This window comes from Crinia signifera, chromosome 4 (genome assembly GCF_055691185.1).
Source record: "Crinia signifera chromosome 4, ASM5569118v1, whole genome shotgun sequence".
Classification (NCBI taxonomy): domain Eukaryota; kingdom Metazoa; phylum Chordata; class Amphibia; order Anura; family Myobatrachidae; genus Crinia; species Crinia signifera.
This window is the reverse complement of record NC_139220.1, coordinates 130705876-130719957: the sequence shown is the minus strand read 5'-3', so window position 1 is coordinate 130719957 and position 14082 is coordinate 130705876. Positions and strand designations below refer to the sequence as shown.

Here is a 14082-nt window from a genome sequence, read left to right as displayed (position 1 = left end):
TTTACCATTAGAGTTTGGAATGCAATAATAGTCTTGATATGCATTCTGTATATGTAAGAATACTGTCATCACACATTAGGTAGAGATGAAAGAAGAGACGTGTAAGATTACATAGAAACAAAACCATACTTAATTTTTTATCTTGGTAAATATTTACTATGGTAATGATATAATCCTTTGGATCAAAATTCCTTTGCATTGGCCAATACTAAACTTAAACAAGTAAGCCACTAGCGTACATTACTAAGCTGAATACTACGTATATAAAACAACTGGTGTCTGTCATTTCTTTATTTCCAGAGGTAGATGGCTCCCTATCAATGTCAGCAGTGTGTGAGTGACAGAATCTGAGACAACTGGCCACTTCATGTATGGGGCATGGCCAGAGATGTCACAAAAAGCAAAACTGACTGAAATTTCAGCTTTTTTGTTACTAATACCCCTTTTACACCACCGGAAAATCCGGGTCAGCGGCGGGTCAGACCCGGATCATCGGCGGTGTAAATGGAGTATATCCGTGTCCATTTACACGGGTCCTCTACCCAGGTCCTGACCTGGGTAGAACCCGGATAGGACCCGTGTAAAGGCCGGTGTAAATGGTCCAGCTGCGGGTGCACCCGCAGTGGGTCCACAGCGTGCAGCACTGGGGAAGCTGTCCCCAGGTGCTGCGGGAGGAGGGGGGTACCTGTCAGCCTGAGGTCGGAGCCAGAGGGGATGATGTGCGCCGCTGCTGCTGAATCAGGCCCAATATCGTACAACTGCGGGCTGCGGGAGATGATGGTCGGAGCCGGAGGGGATGATGTGCGCTGCTGCTGTACTTCTCCCCGCAGCCGCGAAGTTCCTGCGGCGAATGGACATTCAGTGGCGGGGGTCCCTCCGGCACTTGGGAACTAGTACTAGTACAGTTGCATTGCAGGTCATAGTAGTTGTTTCTATCCTCAGTGACCTCTTCTGTCCACCCTGCTAGCCAGGGCCATGCTGACAGATGCTGGGTCCTGTTGCTGCCGATATAGGGCTTTATTCTAGTTCACTCTTTCTGACAAAATCCTTCTTAGCTGGACAAAACCATGTGCACTGCAGGTGGGGCAGATGTTACTATTGAAGAGAGAATTAGATTTGGGTGGGGTTTTACTTCAAAGTGAGATCTATATTGCAGTGTAAAAATAAAGCAGCCAGTATTTACCCTGCACAGAAACTAAATAACTCTCTGCACATTTTACATCTGCCCCCCTGCAGTGCACATGGTATTGTCCATCTATAAAGGATTTTGTCAGAAAGAGTGAACTAGAATAAGGCCCATAGTTGGGTACACACATTGGGCCAGATGCACAAAGCTTCAAAAAGTGAAGAATGATAAATAACCAGACAATAAGACATTTTTCAAACCGAGCCTGTAACTTGGCAGTTAGGAGCTGATACAAGCATTAGGTCGACATTGGGAAGGTCGACATTGGCAAGGTCAACATGGAGTTTTCACGGTTTTGACCCGAATGTTGACACAGTCGTCATGGACTCCATATCGGTGCACCTCATCCCCTCACCATGCTTCAGGCACAGTCCTCGCTATACTTGGCAAACTATTCTATTCTCCATCCATGCCCTAGTGGATGGTAGGGCATGAAATACCGCCTGTGGGCACATGTCGGCTCAAATAAAAAGTGAAAAACCTAACGTCGACCTAATGACCCTCTCGACCTAAAGCCATGTCAACCTTTTGAATGTGTCAACCTAATGCATGTCTACCTTTTGAATGTCGACCTACCTCACAAAGTAACCATTGATGATTATGTAGTGCAAATGCAAGGGTGGGTGAGATCTTTTTGAATGGGCAAAGATATTGGTTACTGGGTTTTTGCATCTCAATTTACTAGTTAACTGACATTGGATCTGCAGTGCTGTAACAGGGCAGCATTACACCGCCACACCCAGACTCATTGCATTGGGAAGTACAGCAGTGTTGTGGCTGGCTTACAGCCTTCAGTGAGCGTGCCTGGAGAGTTCAAAAAGATGCTCTGGGTGGTGCTACAGCTGCAATACTGGCTGCTGGGTACAATTAGAGGAACCCTGTAAGGCAAAAGTGCCACCCACAAAAACCTGTGCTGTGTGTGTGAATAAACTGCTTGCATACCCCTAGTTATGGCCCTGTCAAGTGGGCATCAAAAATCAGTATGCAATGGTTGGTAAGCTTTGCTAACCCAGCAATGAAAGGAAAAAACTATCCGAAGGAGCTCGGAACGTCAATGGTTGGCAACCATGTTCTCTGCTAATGTCCATCTCATACCTGTGGTGGATCTTATTACATATGCAATAGTAAATGGGCTCCTGAGAGAGGTGTGCACATGGCACTCTGGGCCTTATTCTGGTTAGGTCGGTGCAACGTACGTACGGTCTGTTTCACCATACGTTTCCCGTACACGGACGGTGAGCGAAAAAGTCCGCCCACAGAACAGCCGCATACGGACGGTCACAAACACCGACAATGGGGAGTGTCGTACACTTGAGCGTACGCCACCGTACATGGACGGGTCTCCTCTTAGACACCGTTAACTGGCGTACAACAGAGCCTACGCCACCGTATACGGACGGGTCTCATCCGTTTTCACACCGACATCTTCCGTATATCTGAGCGTACGCCACAGTGCACGGACGGGTCTCACCTTTTTTCAATGGAAAACTCAGCGTGTGTCACCGATCGTGAGAGTGAGCGTACAGTACATCCGTGCACGGTGGCATACCCTTCACATATATGGCACTGGAAATCTTGCCTTTCAACTATAATTAAGACAATTAAATAATTATTGTAATTGTTATTCAATAATTGTTTTATATTAACTCAATTGTCTACCTTAATAAAGACCCTAATAAAACAACATTTTAACCCTCATTACATGTATATTTATTATGTTCTAATGTGGCATTTTAATCACTATCTATGTGTCCCCACATTGGTTTTACGTTTAAATAAAGGGTACTTCTTTACTTTCACGGCGCCACTAGATAGGACAGATAGGACAGATAGGATACTAGATAGGATACGATTTGAATGCGATTTGACATAAGATATCGCATAAGATATAGGATAAGATTTACTATCCATTTCATTACCCCACTATCCACTAGGGCGTGGAGTTGATTTTATATAGCGTGGCGAGCGCAGCGAGCCACCGAGCCCGAAGCGTGGCGAGCGCAGCCGGAATGTATTTTATGGAATTGCATGCAAATGGCATGCGATATTGGGGACTTGCTTTCAAACAACATCCGTGTCCCCTCGCGGGGCTCGCCACGCTATATAAAATCAACTCCACCCCCTAGTGGATAGTGGGGTAATGAAATGGATAGTAAATCTTATCCTATATCTTATGCGATATCTTATGTCAAATCGCATACAAATCGTATCCTATCTAGTATCCTATCTGTCCTATCCTATATCTTATGCGATATCTTATGTCAAATCGCATACAAATCGTATCCTCTCTAGTATCCTATCTGTCCTATCTAGAGTGGCGCCGTGAAAGTAAAGAAGTACCAAATAAAGTTATGTTGGTGTTACAGTGAAAAAGTTGACACATGTCGACTTCTGTGAATTGAGTGTCCTGCTTTTTAAAGTATACCAAAACACTTTCTGAATGGGTGTAGATAGTTATAAAATAACTACCTTGACATATATAAGCAGGTCTTTGAATGATTCTTACCTAAAATGAAACCAACCTTCACATGTTAAAGTGTAGAAAGATATGCTTCCAATGTGTTTGAGGGCTGTGTGTGGCTTGCAGATAGTGAAATCAAGGTTTTCACTTAATAGGCTGCAGCATTGCTTACTACATTCAGGTGTATGTGTTTGTGTAGTAATCAGCGTTAATTAGCAGACCCAGGCGTCCGCTCTTATGCGGTATCTCTTGGGGTGGTCTGGAGCTATCTTTGGTGTCTGCCTGTTTTCGGCCCAAAATGCACGGTGCTTTCGCCGATCGAGCGGTTGTAGCACCGTACATTTTTTGTGCACACCTCCGTGTACGCCCATGTTTACCTCATTATTCCGCTCCCCTAAAAATGCCCCCATGCCGCCCACAATGACTGTACTCTTGCGGACAGGTTTTTGCGCACCGAGAGACCAGTCCATGAGCGGTGTGAGGTCACCGCACCTGCGCATTGCGAAAGCTACACATGCGCAGTTGAAAAAAAAAACCCAGATCTGCCCGTATACGGTCCCACCGTATTGAGCACAATAAGGCCCTCTGGGCCAGATGTATTAAGCCTGGCGAAGAGATAAGGCCCATACACACTTACCGATTTTCAGCTGAAAATCGCTCAAAACAGCCGTTTTGAAAGATCTTCATATGAAAATCGCCTAGTGTGTATGCCCCAGAGATTGGCGACTAGCGATGATGCGCGCTCCCGCATCATCGCTAGCAAGGTGGTTCATCTGCTGGTTTTACCAGCAGATGTGGCGATGATGGATGGTTTTTCATCCATCATCGCCGGGTGTGTACGCTGCTGGGCTGAAAGATTAACCACTTTCAGCCCAGCGGACCGCCCCGCTGCCCCCCCCTCGCCTGTCACTCACCCTCCTGGTCCGCAAACTGCGCCGCGCCGCTCATCTCCGCCTCCATCTGGCTGGATGCTATGCTGTGCTGTGCTGCGGGCGGCTGGCTTTACACGGGGTCCTGTTAGCACGCCCGGCTACACACCATACTCGCCCCGCCCCTCTTATCACACCTCCGCCCAGCTACACACCCTGCTGGTCCCGCCCTCCCCCCTGCCCAAAACGGAGCACTGCTGGCCACCAATGGTTTCTGTTTAAAGCCAGTAATATATGCATTGCTGGCACAGTCCAGCAATGTATATATTACTGGCCCCACTGGGCACCAATGACTATTATTAATTAGCCAGTAATATACACATTGCTGGCCTGTGCCAGCAATGTGTATATTACTGGCACCACTGGGCACCAATGACTTATTATTATTAATTAGCCAGTAATATACACATTGCTGGCCTGTGCCAGCAATGTGTATATTACTGGCACCACTGGGCACCAATGACTATTATTATTATTAATTAGCCAGTAATATACACTTTGCTGGCCTGTGCCAGCAATGTGTATATTACTGGTACCACTGGGCACCAATGACTTATTATTAATTAGCCAGTAATATACACATTGCTGGCCTGTGCCAGCAATGTGTATATTACTGGCACCACTGGGCACCAATGACTTATTATTATTAATTAGCCAGTAATATACACATTGCTGGCCTGTGCCAGCAATGTGTATATTACTGGCACCACTGGGCACCAATGACTATTATTATTATTAATTAGCCAGTAATATACACTTTGCTGGCCTGTGCCAGCAATGTGTATATTACTGGTACCACTGGGCACCAATGACTTATTATTAATTAGCCAGTAATATACACATTGCTGGCCTGTGCCAGCAATGTGTATATTACTGGCACCACTGGGCACCAATGACATTATTATTAATTAGCCAGTAATATACACTTTGCTGGCCTGTGCCAGCAATGTGTATATTACTGGCACCACTGGGCACCAATGACTTATTATTATTAATTAGCCAGTAATATACACATTGCTGGCCTGTGCCAGCAATGTGTATATTACTGGCACCACTGGGCACCAATGACTATTATTATTATTATTATTATTAATTAGCCAGTAATATATGCATTGCTGGCATGCATATATCACTGGCAACACTGGGCACCAATGCCTATTATTATTAACCAGGTGCCCCCCCCCTCCTCCCGTGCAGTCCCCCCCCCCCCCCTGTGGCGGCCACACTCCAGCCCCCACCCCACCGTGGAGCGACACGGCACCACCGTGGATCCAGGTGAGCTGCAGCAGCACTCCCCTCCACCGTGCAGCGGGTTCAAACCCAGCCCATTATGTAAATAGCCTTTTATGTTAAAGATTTTCAGCAAAGTCTTTCAACTCCTGAAAATCTCTTGCTCTTTGGGAAAATAGTTCAGTGTGTACGCACTTATTTGGTGAAAGATAAATCTATCAAAGATTTTGGCAAAGTCTTTTGAAATGAAAATCTACAAGTGTGTATGGGCCTATAAACTAGAGATAAAGTGGAAGGAGATAACACACCAGCCAATCAGCTGTGTTGAAAAGATGACAGTTGGGAGCTCATTGGCTGGTGCGTCTCCCCACTTAATCCCTTTGCCAGGGTTAATACATCTGCCCCTCTGTGTGGATGAGGGCATACTTGTCTACCTAACTCTCTCCATGCTGGCGCCGTGAAACTACACAAGTACCTCTATAAGCTATAGAAGAAACTGTTAATAAATACATTACCAAGGAAGTCCAGGAATAAAGCATTGTCTCCCTCACGGAGAGGATGGCTGACAATGTCTAGTACAATAAGTATTTCGACAACAGAAGGTCTATGTAGTCAAAGGGTCAACATGGCTGTGTAGGGCACATGAAAAGGTATACGGTCATTGAGTCACCAGCATGATGGTCGACATGACTTAAGGTTGACATGGGTTAGGTCGACAGGGTCATTAGGTCGACATGGGTAAAGTCGACAGGGTCATTAAGGCGACATGTTTTTTTGGTACTTGTTTCCTAGCACGGCACCACCGATTTGAATTGTATGAAATCGGGTCGATCGCATCGCATGCAACCAAATCGCATGCGATGCAATCGACCCGACCAACCCCATTTTTACATTGGAACCAATGTTAAATGGTCCCTGAGACCCGATTTTACATTGGCCCCAATGTTAAATGCCCCCAGACCCCATTTTTCATTTTATGCCCCCCCCCATTGTTAACGCCACGATCAACGTCAACCTGAAGCGTGACGAGCGCAGCGAGCCCGCGAGAGGCGGAGGTACGCGTCCTCCGACCTTTTCATACCCCCACTACCACGTCAGCGTGAAGTTGATTTTATATAGAGTTTTGAGGAAAGGAAAGAATGCCTTTTGCTGGTGCACCTAAGAATTTAACTCATAATATATAACGTTTATTGGGTATATATTAAAAAATTTATAGCGAAATAAAACCAAGACATACAAAAAATCACAAACATTTATTAAAAAAGGGAAATATTCCCCTGACTCAGTGTGACCCCCACATCCCCAGTATCCCTTGTGTAAAAGTGTTTTTAAACAGTATGCAGCCGCGATGAGAGTAAAGTGCTCTCAGGTCGAAAGAACTGAAGGTACAGACTTCCTCCTGGTCAATAATGTACCTCACCGAGAAATAACTATATTGTTTATTGCAACGGTGAGAGTGATAGTTCTCATACTGAGAGGACTAGCGGTAAAGTCGCTCTCGCGAAATAGATGAGGCGAGCACCCTCCAGGGCCGTCCTCTGGTGTAACTGCCGTACGGCTGCAGGCAGTCACTCTCACTTCTCGGGGGTTGAGCGCTGGTGAACCACGTTAGAGGTGTGCAGGCTAGCACTTGCCTCGTTCATCCAGACAGCTCAAAGAACGTTAAGTCTGGCGCCAGACTAACGTATAGTCACGGTGTGGACCGGTGACTGTCGCGCTGCGGTACAGATCAAAATTTAAACATTGTATGTGGGGAGGGGAAGAGGGGGATTTAGAACACACTGAGTGTGTTAGTCGGTCAGCGTACGCTTCGCTGTGAAGCGTACGCTGACCGACTAACACACTCAGTGTGTTCTAAATCCCCCTCTTCCCCTCCCCACATACAATGTTTAAATTTTGATCTGTACCGCAGCGCGACAGTCACCGGTCCACACCGTGACTACACGTTAGTCTGGCGCCAGACTTAACGTTCTTTGAGCTGTCTGGATGAACGAGGCAAGTGCTAGCCTGCACACCTCTAACGTGGTTCACCAGCGCTCAACCCCCAAGAAGTGAGAGTGACTGCCTGCAGCCGTACGGCAGTTACACCAGAGGACGGCCCTGGAGGGTGCTCGCCTCATCTATTTCGCGAGAGCGACTATACCGCTAGTCCTCTCAGTATGAGAACTATCACTCTCACCGTTGCAATAAACAATATAGTTATTTCTCGGTGAGGTACATTATTAACCAGGAGGAAGTCTGTACCTTCAGTTCTTTCGACCTGAGAGCACTTTACTCTCATCGCGGCTGCATACTGTTTAAAAACACTTTTACACAAGGGATACTGGGGATGTGGGGGTCACACTGAGTCAGGGGAATATTTCCCCTTTTTTAATAAATGTTTGTGATTTTTTGTATGTCTTGGTTTTATTTCGCTATAAATTTTTTAATATATACCCAATAAACGTTATATATTATGAGTTAAATTCTTAGGTGCACCAGCAAAAGGCATTCTTTCCTTTCCTCAAAACTCTTGTGATTCCCAATGCCTAAGGTGGCACACCCTCATTTACTGTACGAATTACTACAGAAATTATCGGTACTCAGGAGGGTCCTATTTTGAAAATTTATCTAGATATCTACCTGTGCGATTGACATATCTCCCCCCAACTTTGATTTTATATAGTGTGGTGAGTGTAGCGAGCCACCAAGCCCCACGAGGGGAAGCGCATTACTTCAGACGTATTACGTGTCCCCTCGCCACGCTTCGGGCTCGGTGGCTCGCTGCGCTCGCCACACTATATAAAATCAACTCCACACCGACGTGGATAGTGGGGGTATGAAAAGGTAGGAGGATACATACCGCCGCCCCTCGTGGGCTCTCTGCGCTCACCACGCTTCGGGTTGACGTTGATCGTGGCGTTGCGTTAACAATGGGGGGGGGGGGCATTTGACATAATTATCCATCAGGGTGGGCTTACAATTAAAAATCGGGTCTGGGGGGATATAACATTAAGTTAAGGTATGCGATGGGACCCGACGGGCGCTGTGCTAGGAAACAAGTACCGGTTTTTTTTTTACTGTTTTTGGAGCCAAAATGTGCCGACAGGTGGTATTTCTCCCTACGATCCACTAGGGCGTGGTGGGAGAATAAAATAGAGTGACTGAAGCATGGCGAGCGTAGCAGTGCTACGTTGCGGTGTTCATGTTGACACGACATGTGCCGACAGGCAGTATTTCATGCCCTACCATCCACTAGGGCTTGGTGGGAGAATAAAATAGTGTGAGTGAGCGTAGCATGGCACCGTACCCAGAGCACGTGAGTGTAGTGAGCCATGCGAAGAGACGCGGTTCTATGTTTCGGTGTCCATGTCGACACGACATGTGCCGACAGGCGGTATTTCATGCCCACTAGGGCGTGTTGAGAGAATAAAATACACCATGCCCGAACCATGGCGAGCACACGCGATGCTATATTTTAGTGTTTATGTTGTGTGTGACATTCCGACTTTTTCAATATCGGCCTTACCCATTTCGACCTAATGACCCTGTCACCCTAAAGTCATGTCAACCTTCCTGCATGTTGACCTTTTTCAATTTTTTTTTTTACTTTTTAGAATTCAGGTGGACTCTGATTAGAAATGATAATGTGTGGCAAGCACAGCGAGGCACCTGGTCTGAAGTATGGTGATCAAAGTGGTACACTAATGGGCAGGGGCGGATTTAGGGGTGAGGGCGCCCCTAGGCACAACAATAATGTTTACTAAGTAGGACAGTTTATAGGGGCAGTATCTGCATGTCCTATCCATTTACACTCTATTTAAGATGGAATACAGTACAGTACAGTGGATATTTTGCAGTTATTGGTACATTTTGGGCTGACAGTACTATCACAGGCATCCAAGTGCCGCCCCCAAACATGTGCCGCCCCTAGGCCGGTGCCTCACGTGCCTAATGGGAAATTCGGCTCTGCTAATGGGGGGTCCATGTCATTAACACTCAAAAAAGTTAACTGCTCATGTCACCCTTTTCATGTGTCGACATTTTGTTTGTGTTGACCTTGTGCATGTCCACCTAATTATATACCTACTATATATCTGAGGTGAGCACAGAGAAGCTGAGTGACTGAAAAGTGTGCACCAAGAAGCTGTGTGTGAGGTGAGCGGCTGAGTGTGAATGAGAGGTGTGCACAGAGAGAAGTCGTCTATGTCAGATTGTCAGTCAGTGGGTGTGTGGCACCTGGCGTGCAGTGCGGGGGGCGGGTGTGTAGGAGGAGCTGTGTGTGTTTCAGTGTGTGTGTGCGCTGTAACTGTGGCTGCAGGAAATATCTCATCTTCTTCCGCAGCAGCAGCAACAGGCAAGGGACTCGGAGCCGCTCGCCCCGTGGACGTATACGGACGTTACCAGCGAAGTTGTACCGCTCAGTCACCCGGCCGGGCACACTTTGGGATTCCGCCCGTCAGTCTCAGTGGAAACCCGCTGCCATGTGAGGCTGGCTACGGACAGGGGATTTGGCTGACAGCTGCCCGGCCGGGTGCATGAGTGCGAGTAGCTGCGGGCTGGGGAGTGCGGTCAGGCGGTCTCTCTATCCCAGCCGTGGGCAGCAGCCGGCAGATGACGTGGAGCAGCAGCATGAGCAGCGGATATAGCAGTCTGGAGGACGACTCCGGGGAGTTCTACTTCACCGCCAAGACCTCGTTCAAGAGGAGCCCGTGGAGCAGGGCAGCCCGGGGGCAGCAAGTGAGTGCTCACAGACAGTAGAGTACGGCGGCTCTGCCACACGCAGGGTTATGCATCTCCCCCCATGTAGTAGTAGGTTACCGAGTGACACGCAGGGATCCCGCACCCGGTACGCCCACTCCTCCGCATAATTGATGAGTTTTCCACTCCGCTCCTGTGCCCAGGGCTGCTGCCGGCATTCACACGCCGATCTGTCCTCTGGTCCCACCCGCTCCTGACACCCTGCTGCTAATCCTCCCAGCTAGTGTATTGTTGGGCTTGCCCTCCAGCCATCCCAACACAATGCCCTGGAATGGTGCTGTGGGGGCACTGCATAGTGCACTAAATCACACACACATAGATAGATTCTGGTAAACTGCAGATATCATTTGTATTTGTGTGTGTGTGTGTGTGTATAGGGCACTTGTTGTGGCTGTCCTAGGGTGTATTATACATGACCTGAGAAGAGGTACATAATGGTGCAGTAACCATGGCATCTACGTAGAGGCCATCTCTATACAAGGGAACTTCTATTGCACAATGATGAAAAAACCATGTGGAAGAGCTAAGGTGTGTGGGAAAGGTGCAATTGCTGCATTGGCATCATGTCTTTGTAAGGTGCATAGCTGCCACTCACACCCACTACTTTTTATTATCTGTCCATATATATCATGTTTAAATGTTTGACGATTTGTGCAACTTCTCAGTTACTTTAGTTTGTCTCATGTTTATATGTTCAAATTCATGCCTCACTCTTGCAGCCATAGATGGTAAACTAACTAAACCACTGTTCTATTCTAATTGTCACTAGCAACATTAGGGATTGAATTTACTTTCCATTTGACAGTTAACTCCTGCAGTGTTCAGACAGGGCTAACTTAATAAATGGGCATATGTAGGTCAACCCGAGATGGTTCACAAGGTCAACCGATCGTTATATACTGTAGTTGATAAGGATTTTTTTAACCCTAAAAATCCCCCTGGGAACTAACCGTAACTATCCCATTCCTCAGCTTAACCCTAATGCTGTGTACACACGGGGGCGATAGGGGCTGAAATCGCTGGGAATATGGTTGCTGAGTGACCATATTGCCAGTGATTGGAGTGTGCACCAGCGATAAATCGCCGGGTGCACGCTCCCGTTTTCAGCCCCTGAATGGTCGCTGGTCGGAGGAACATGCTCCTCCGACCAGCGACATCCCCTGCCTCTTCACCCAGCAGTGTTTACATTTTCATCTGCGACCATCTCTGGTCGCAGATGAAAACGGGACACGGGGCAATATGATTGCTGAGCAATATATTGCCATCAATCATATTGCCCCGTGTGCACGCACCTTAACATTAAAAACCATGAAAAACCACTATTGTCTCAACCTTTTGACCTTGTCAGCCTATTGGCTATTTACTATGTAATATCTATATTTGTGGCCTATATTGCACTTGGGTAAATTGAGCACAGATTTAGATAATACCATTAAGCGAGATGCAGCAAGCATCGCAAGAACTTTGCAAGTCTATTCATGCATACTGGCATTTAGTTACGCAGTATGCAGGAAGAAATTGGCTAAGGATGGGTCTTTTGGTAAGAGACGGTTTTTGTGATGATAGGACTTGCAGGGTTTGGATCTGGAGTCCTATATACGCATGCATCAAATAACGCGCTTGCCTCTGGGGATGCTGGGAGGCATCCTTTTATGCATCTCCCCCCAATGTGAGGTGAAAGCAGACATTGCACTAGAGGCAAACGTCAACAAAATGTATAATAAGGTATGGTGTGTGTGTGTGTGTGTGTGAGAAAAAAAAAATATATATAATTTCGGTATAAAATCCCGACAAGGGGGGGGCGCGCTGATCGCCTCCCCTTGTGGGCCCGGTCCATCGCTACGCTCGGCATAGAGGGACAAAGTGCTGGGGTTTCGACCGCCGGGTTACTAACTGCATTAGAGATCAGGATTTGATCGGCACTTCGTAAAAATATAGCAAGGTGCCCCGGTGCCTTCCTTGTATAAGGATATATGTTTAGAGGGTCCCAGTTGTAGTGATACCGATAGTGGTGATATCACCCCTGGAATAAACAGGCGGCACTCGGAGTCTGTGTTCAGTCAAACTATATTAATGAAACAACGTTTCAAGGCCCCATCTGGCCTTTTCATCAGGTCATATACATAGCAGTGTAAGCAAAAATAACGGCTTCACGTTATTTTTGCTTACACTGCTATGTATATGACCTGATGAAAAGGCCAAATGGGGCCTTGAAACATAGTTTCATTAATATAGTTTGATTGAACACAGACTCCCAAGTGCCGCCTATTCCAGGGGTGATATAACTGGGACCCTCTAAAAAAAAAAATTATATATATATATTTTCTGTCAACAGGAGATGCGGCACTCAGATTTAGAAATAAACACGCTGTACAAGCAGGTATGATCAACGATTCAATCTATTAAGATTTTCGACAGGATAATCCTGACGAAAATCATAATAGATTGAATCGTTGATCATACCTGCTTGTACAGCGTGTTTATTTCTAAATCTGAGTGCCGCATCTCCTGTTGATATATTCTCATACCTACTATTGATGGCACCAGGGAAATTTTACTCCTAAAGAGCAGAGTGCCAGTTTCTCCTGTTGAGAAGAAAAAAAAAAATAGATAGAGAGATAGATATATATAATGTAGTGTTCACTCTAGCACCCGCTATCTTTGAAAACCCATGCAGTTTCTTGTCCTGCCTGGGGTGTCGCTGTCTGCTGTGGTGTTTCTAGCACAGGTCTGGCTTGCATATCAGTGCTGATATACAGACCACACTGTGCTAGAAGCACTACAGCAGACAGCGCCACCCGAGGCAAGGAAGAGGAACTGCATGGGTTTTCAAAGATAGCGGGTGCTAGAATGAACACTATAATGTACGGGTGAAACAGTCTACATGCCTTTCGGTCGACAGGTGCTAGGTCGACATGGTTTCTTTTACCCGAATGTCGACATGGACACAGTTGCAAGTGAACCGCAGCCCCTCGCATCGCTCGCTGTGCTCGGCACACTATTTTATTCTCCCACCACGCCATAGTGGATGATAGGGCATGAAATACCGCCTGTCGGCACATGTCGGTTCAAAAAACAGTGAAAAAACCCATGTCGACCTCGCACCTGTCGACCGAAAGGCATGTAGACTGTTTCACTTGTACATTCTATATGTCGGGAGTTTGTCCATGTTGGAATTTTGGCCCTGTCAGGATTTTGACTGCATCCCACTGCAAAGATAGTGGGTAGTCAAATGTACACACATGGCTAGTGAAAGTTGATACAAATGACGCTAATGGGCAGAAGCTAAGGTCGTCTTAATTAAAAGTAAATAATAATTTACTAGCTAAAATTTAAATAAAAATTAGAGGAATTTAGTAGCTAGTGTGCTGGCAGCGAGCAGATGGCACCCAACAGAACTATTCAATTGTTGCTCTGTTTCGGGCATGATTGTTGGATGCAGACTTCCTGAACCCTGGTGTCCAGACCAGGTCGTCAGCTTGAGTAATTTTTCTTACAAAGGCTGATTGGTGCCTAAAAACATTCTGTATCTCAAT

General features: G+C 46.6%; 1 protein-coding gene across 4 annotated transcripts in view; it reads left to right on the top strand.

The window, feature by feature from the left end:
* The window catches only part of RASSF3 (Ras association domain family member 3), a 181305-nt gene that overhangs the window by 119849 nt on the left and 47374 nt on the right, over positions 1-14082 (top strand). The window contains exon 1 of one of the 4 annotated variants that reach the window (XM_083182468.1): positions 10100-10525. The exons of the other annotated variants lie outside the window; for them this stretch is intronic. Coding sequence (XP_083038594.1) covers positions 10400-10525 — 126 coding nt within the window. The 5' untranslated portion in view covers positions 10100-10399. Of the gene's footprint in view, positions 1-10099; positions 10526-14082 lie in introns of those variants that run through there. 4 annotated transcript variants of the gene reach the window in all.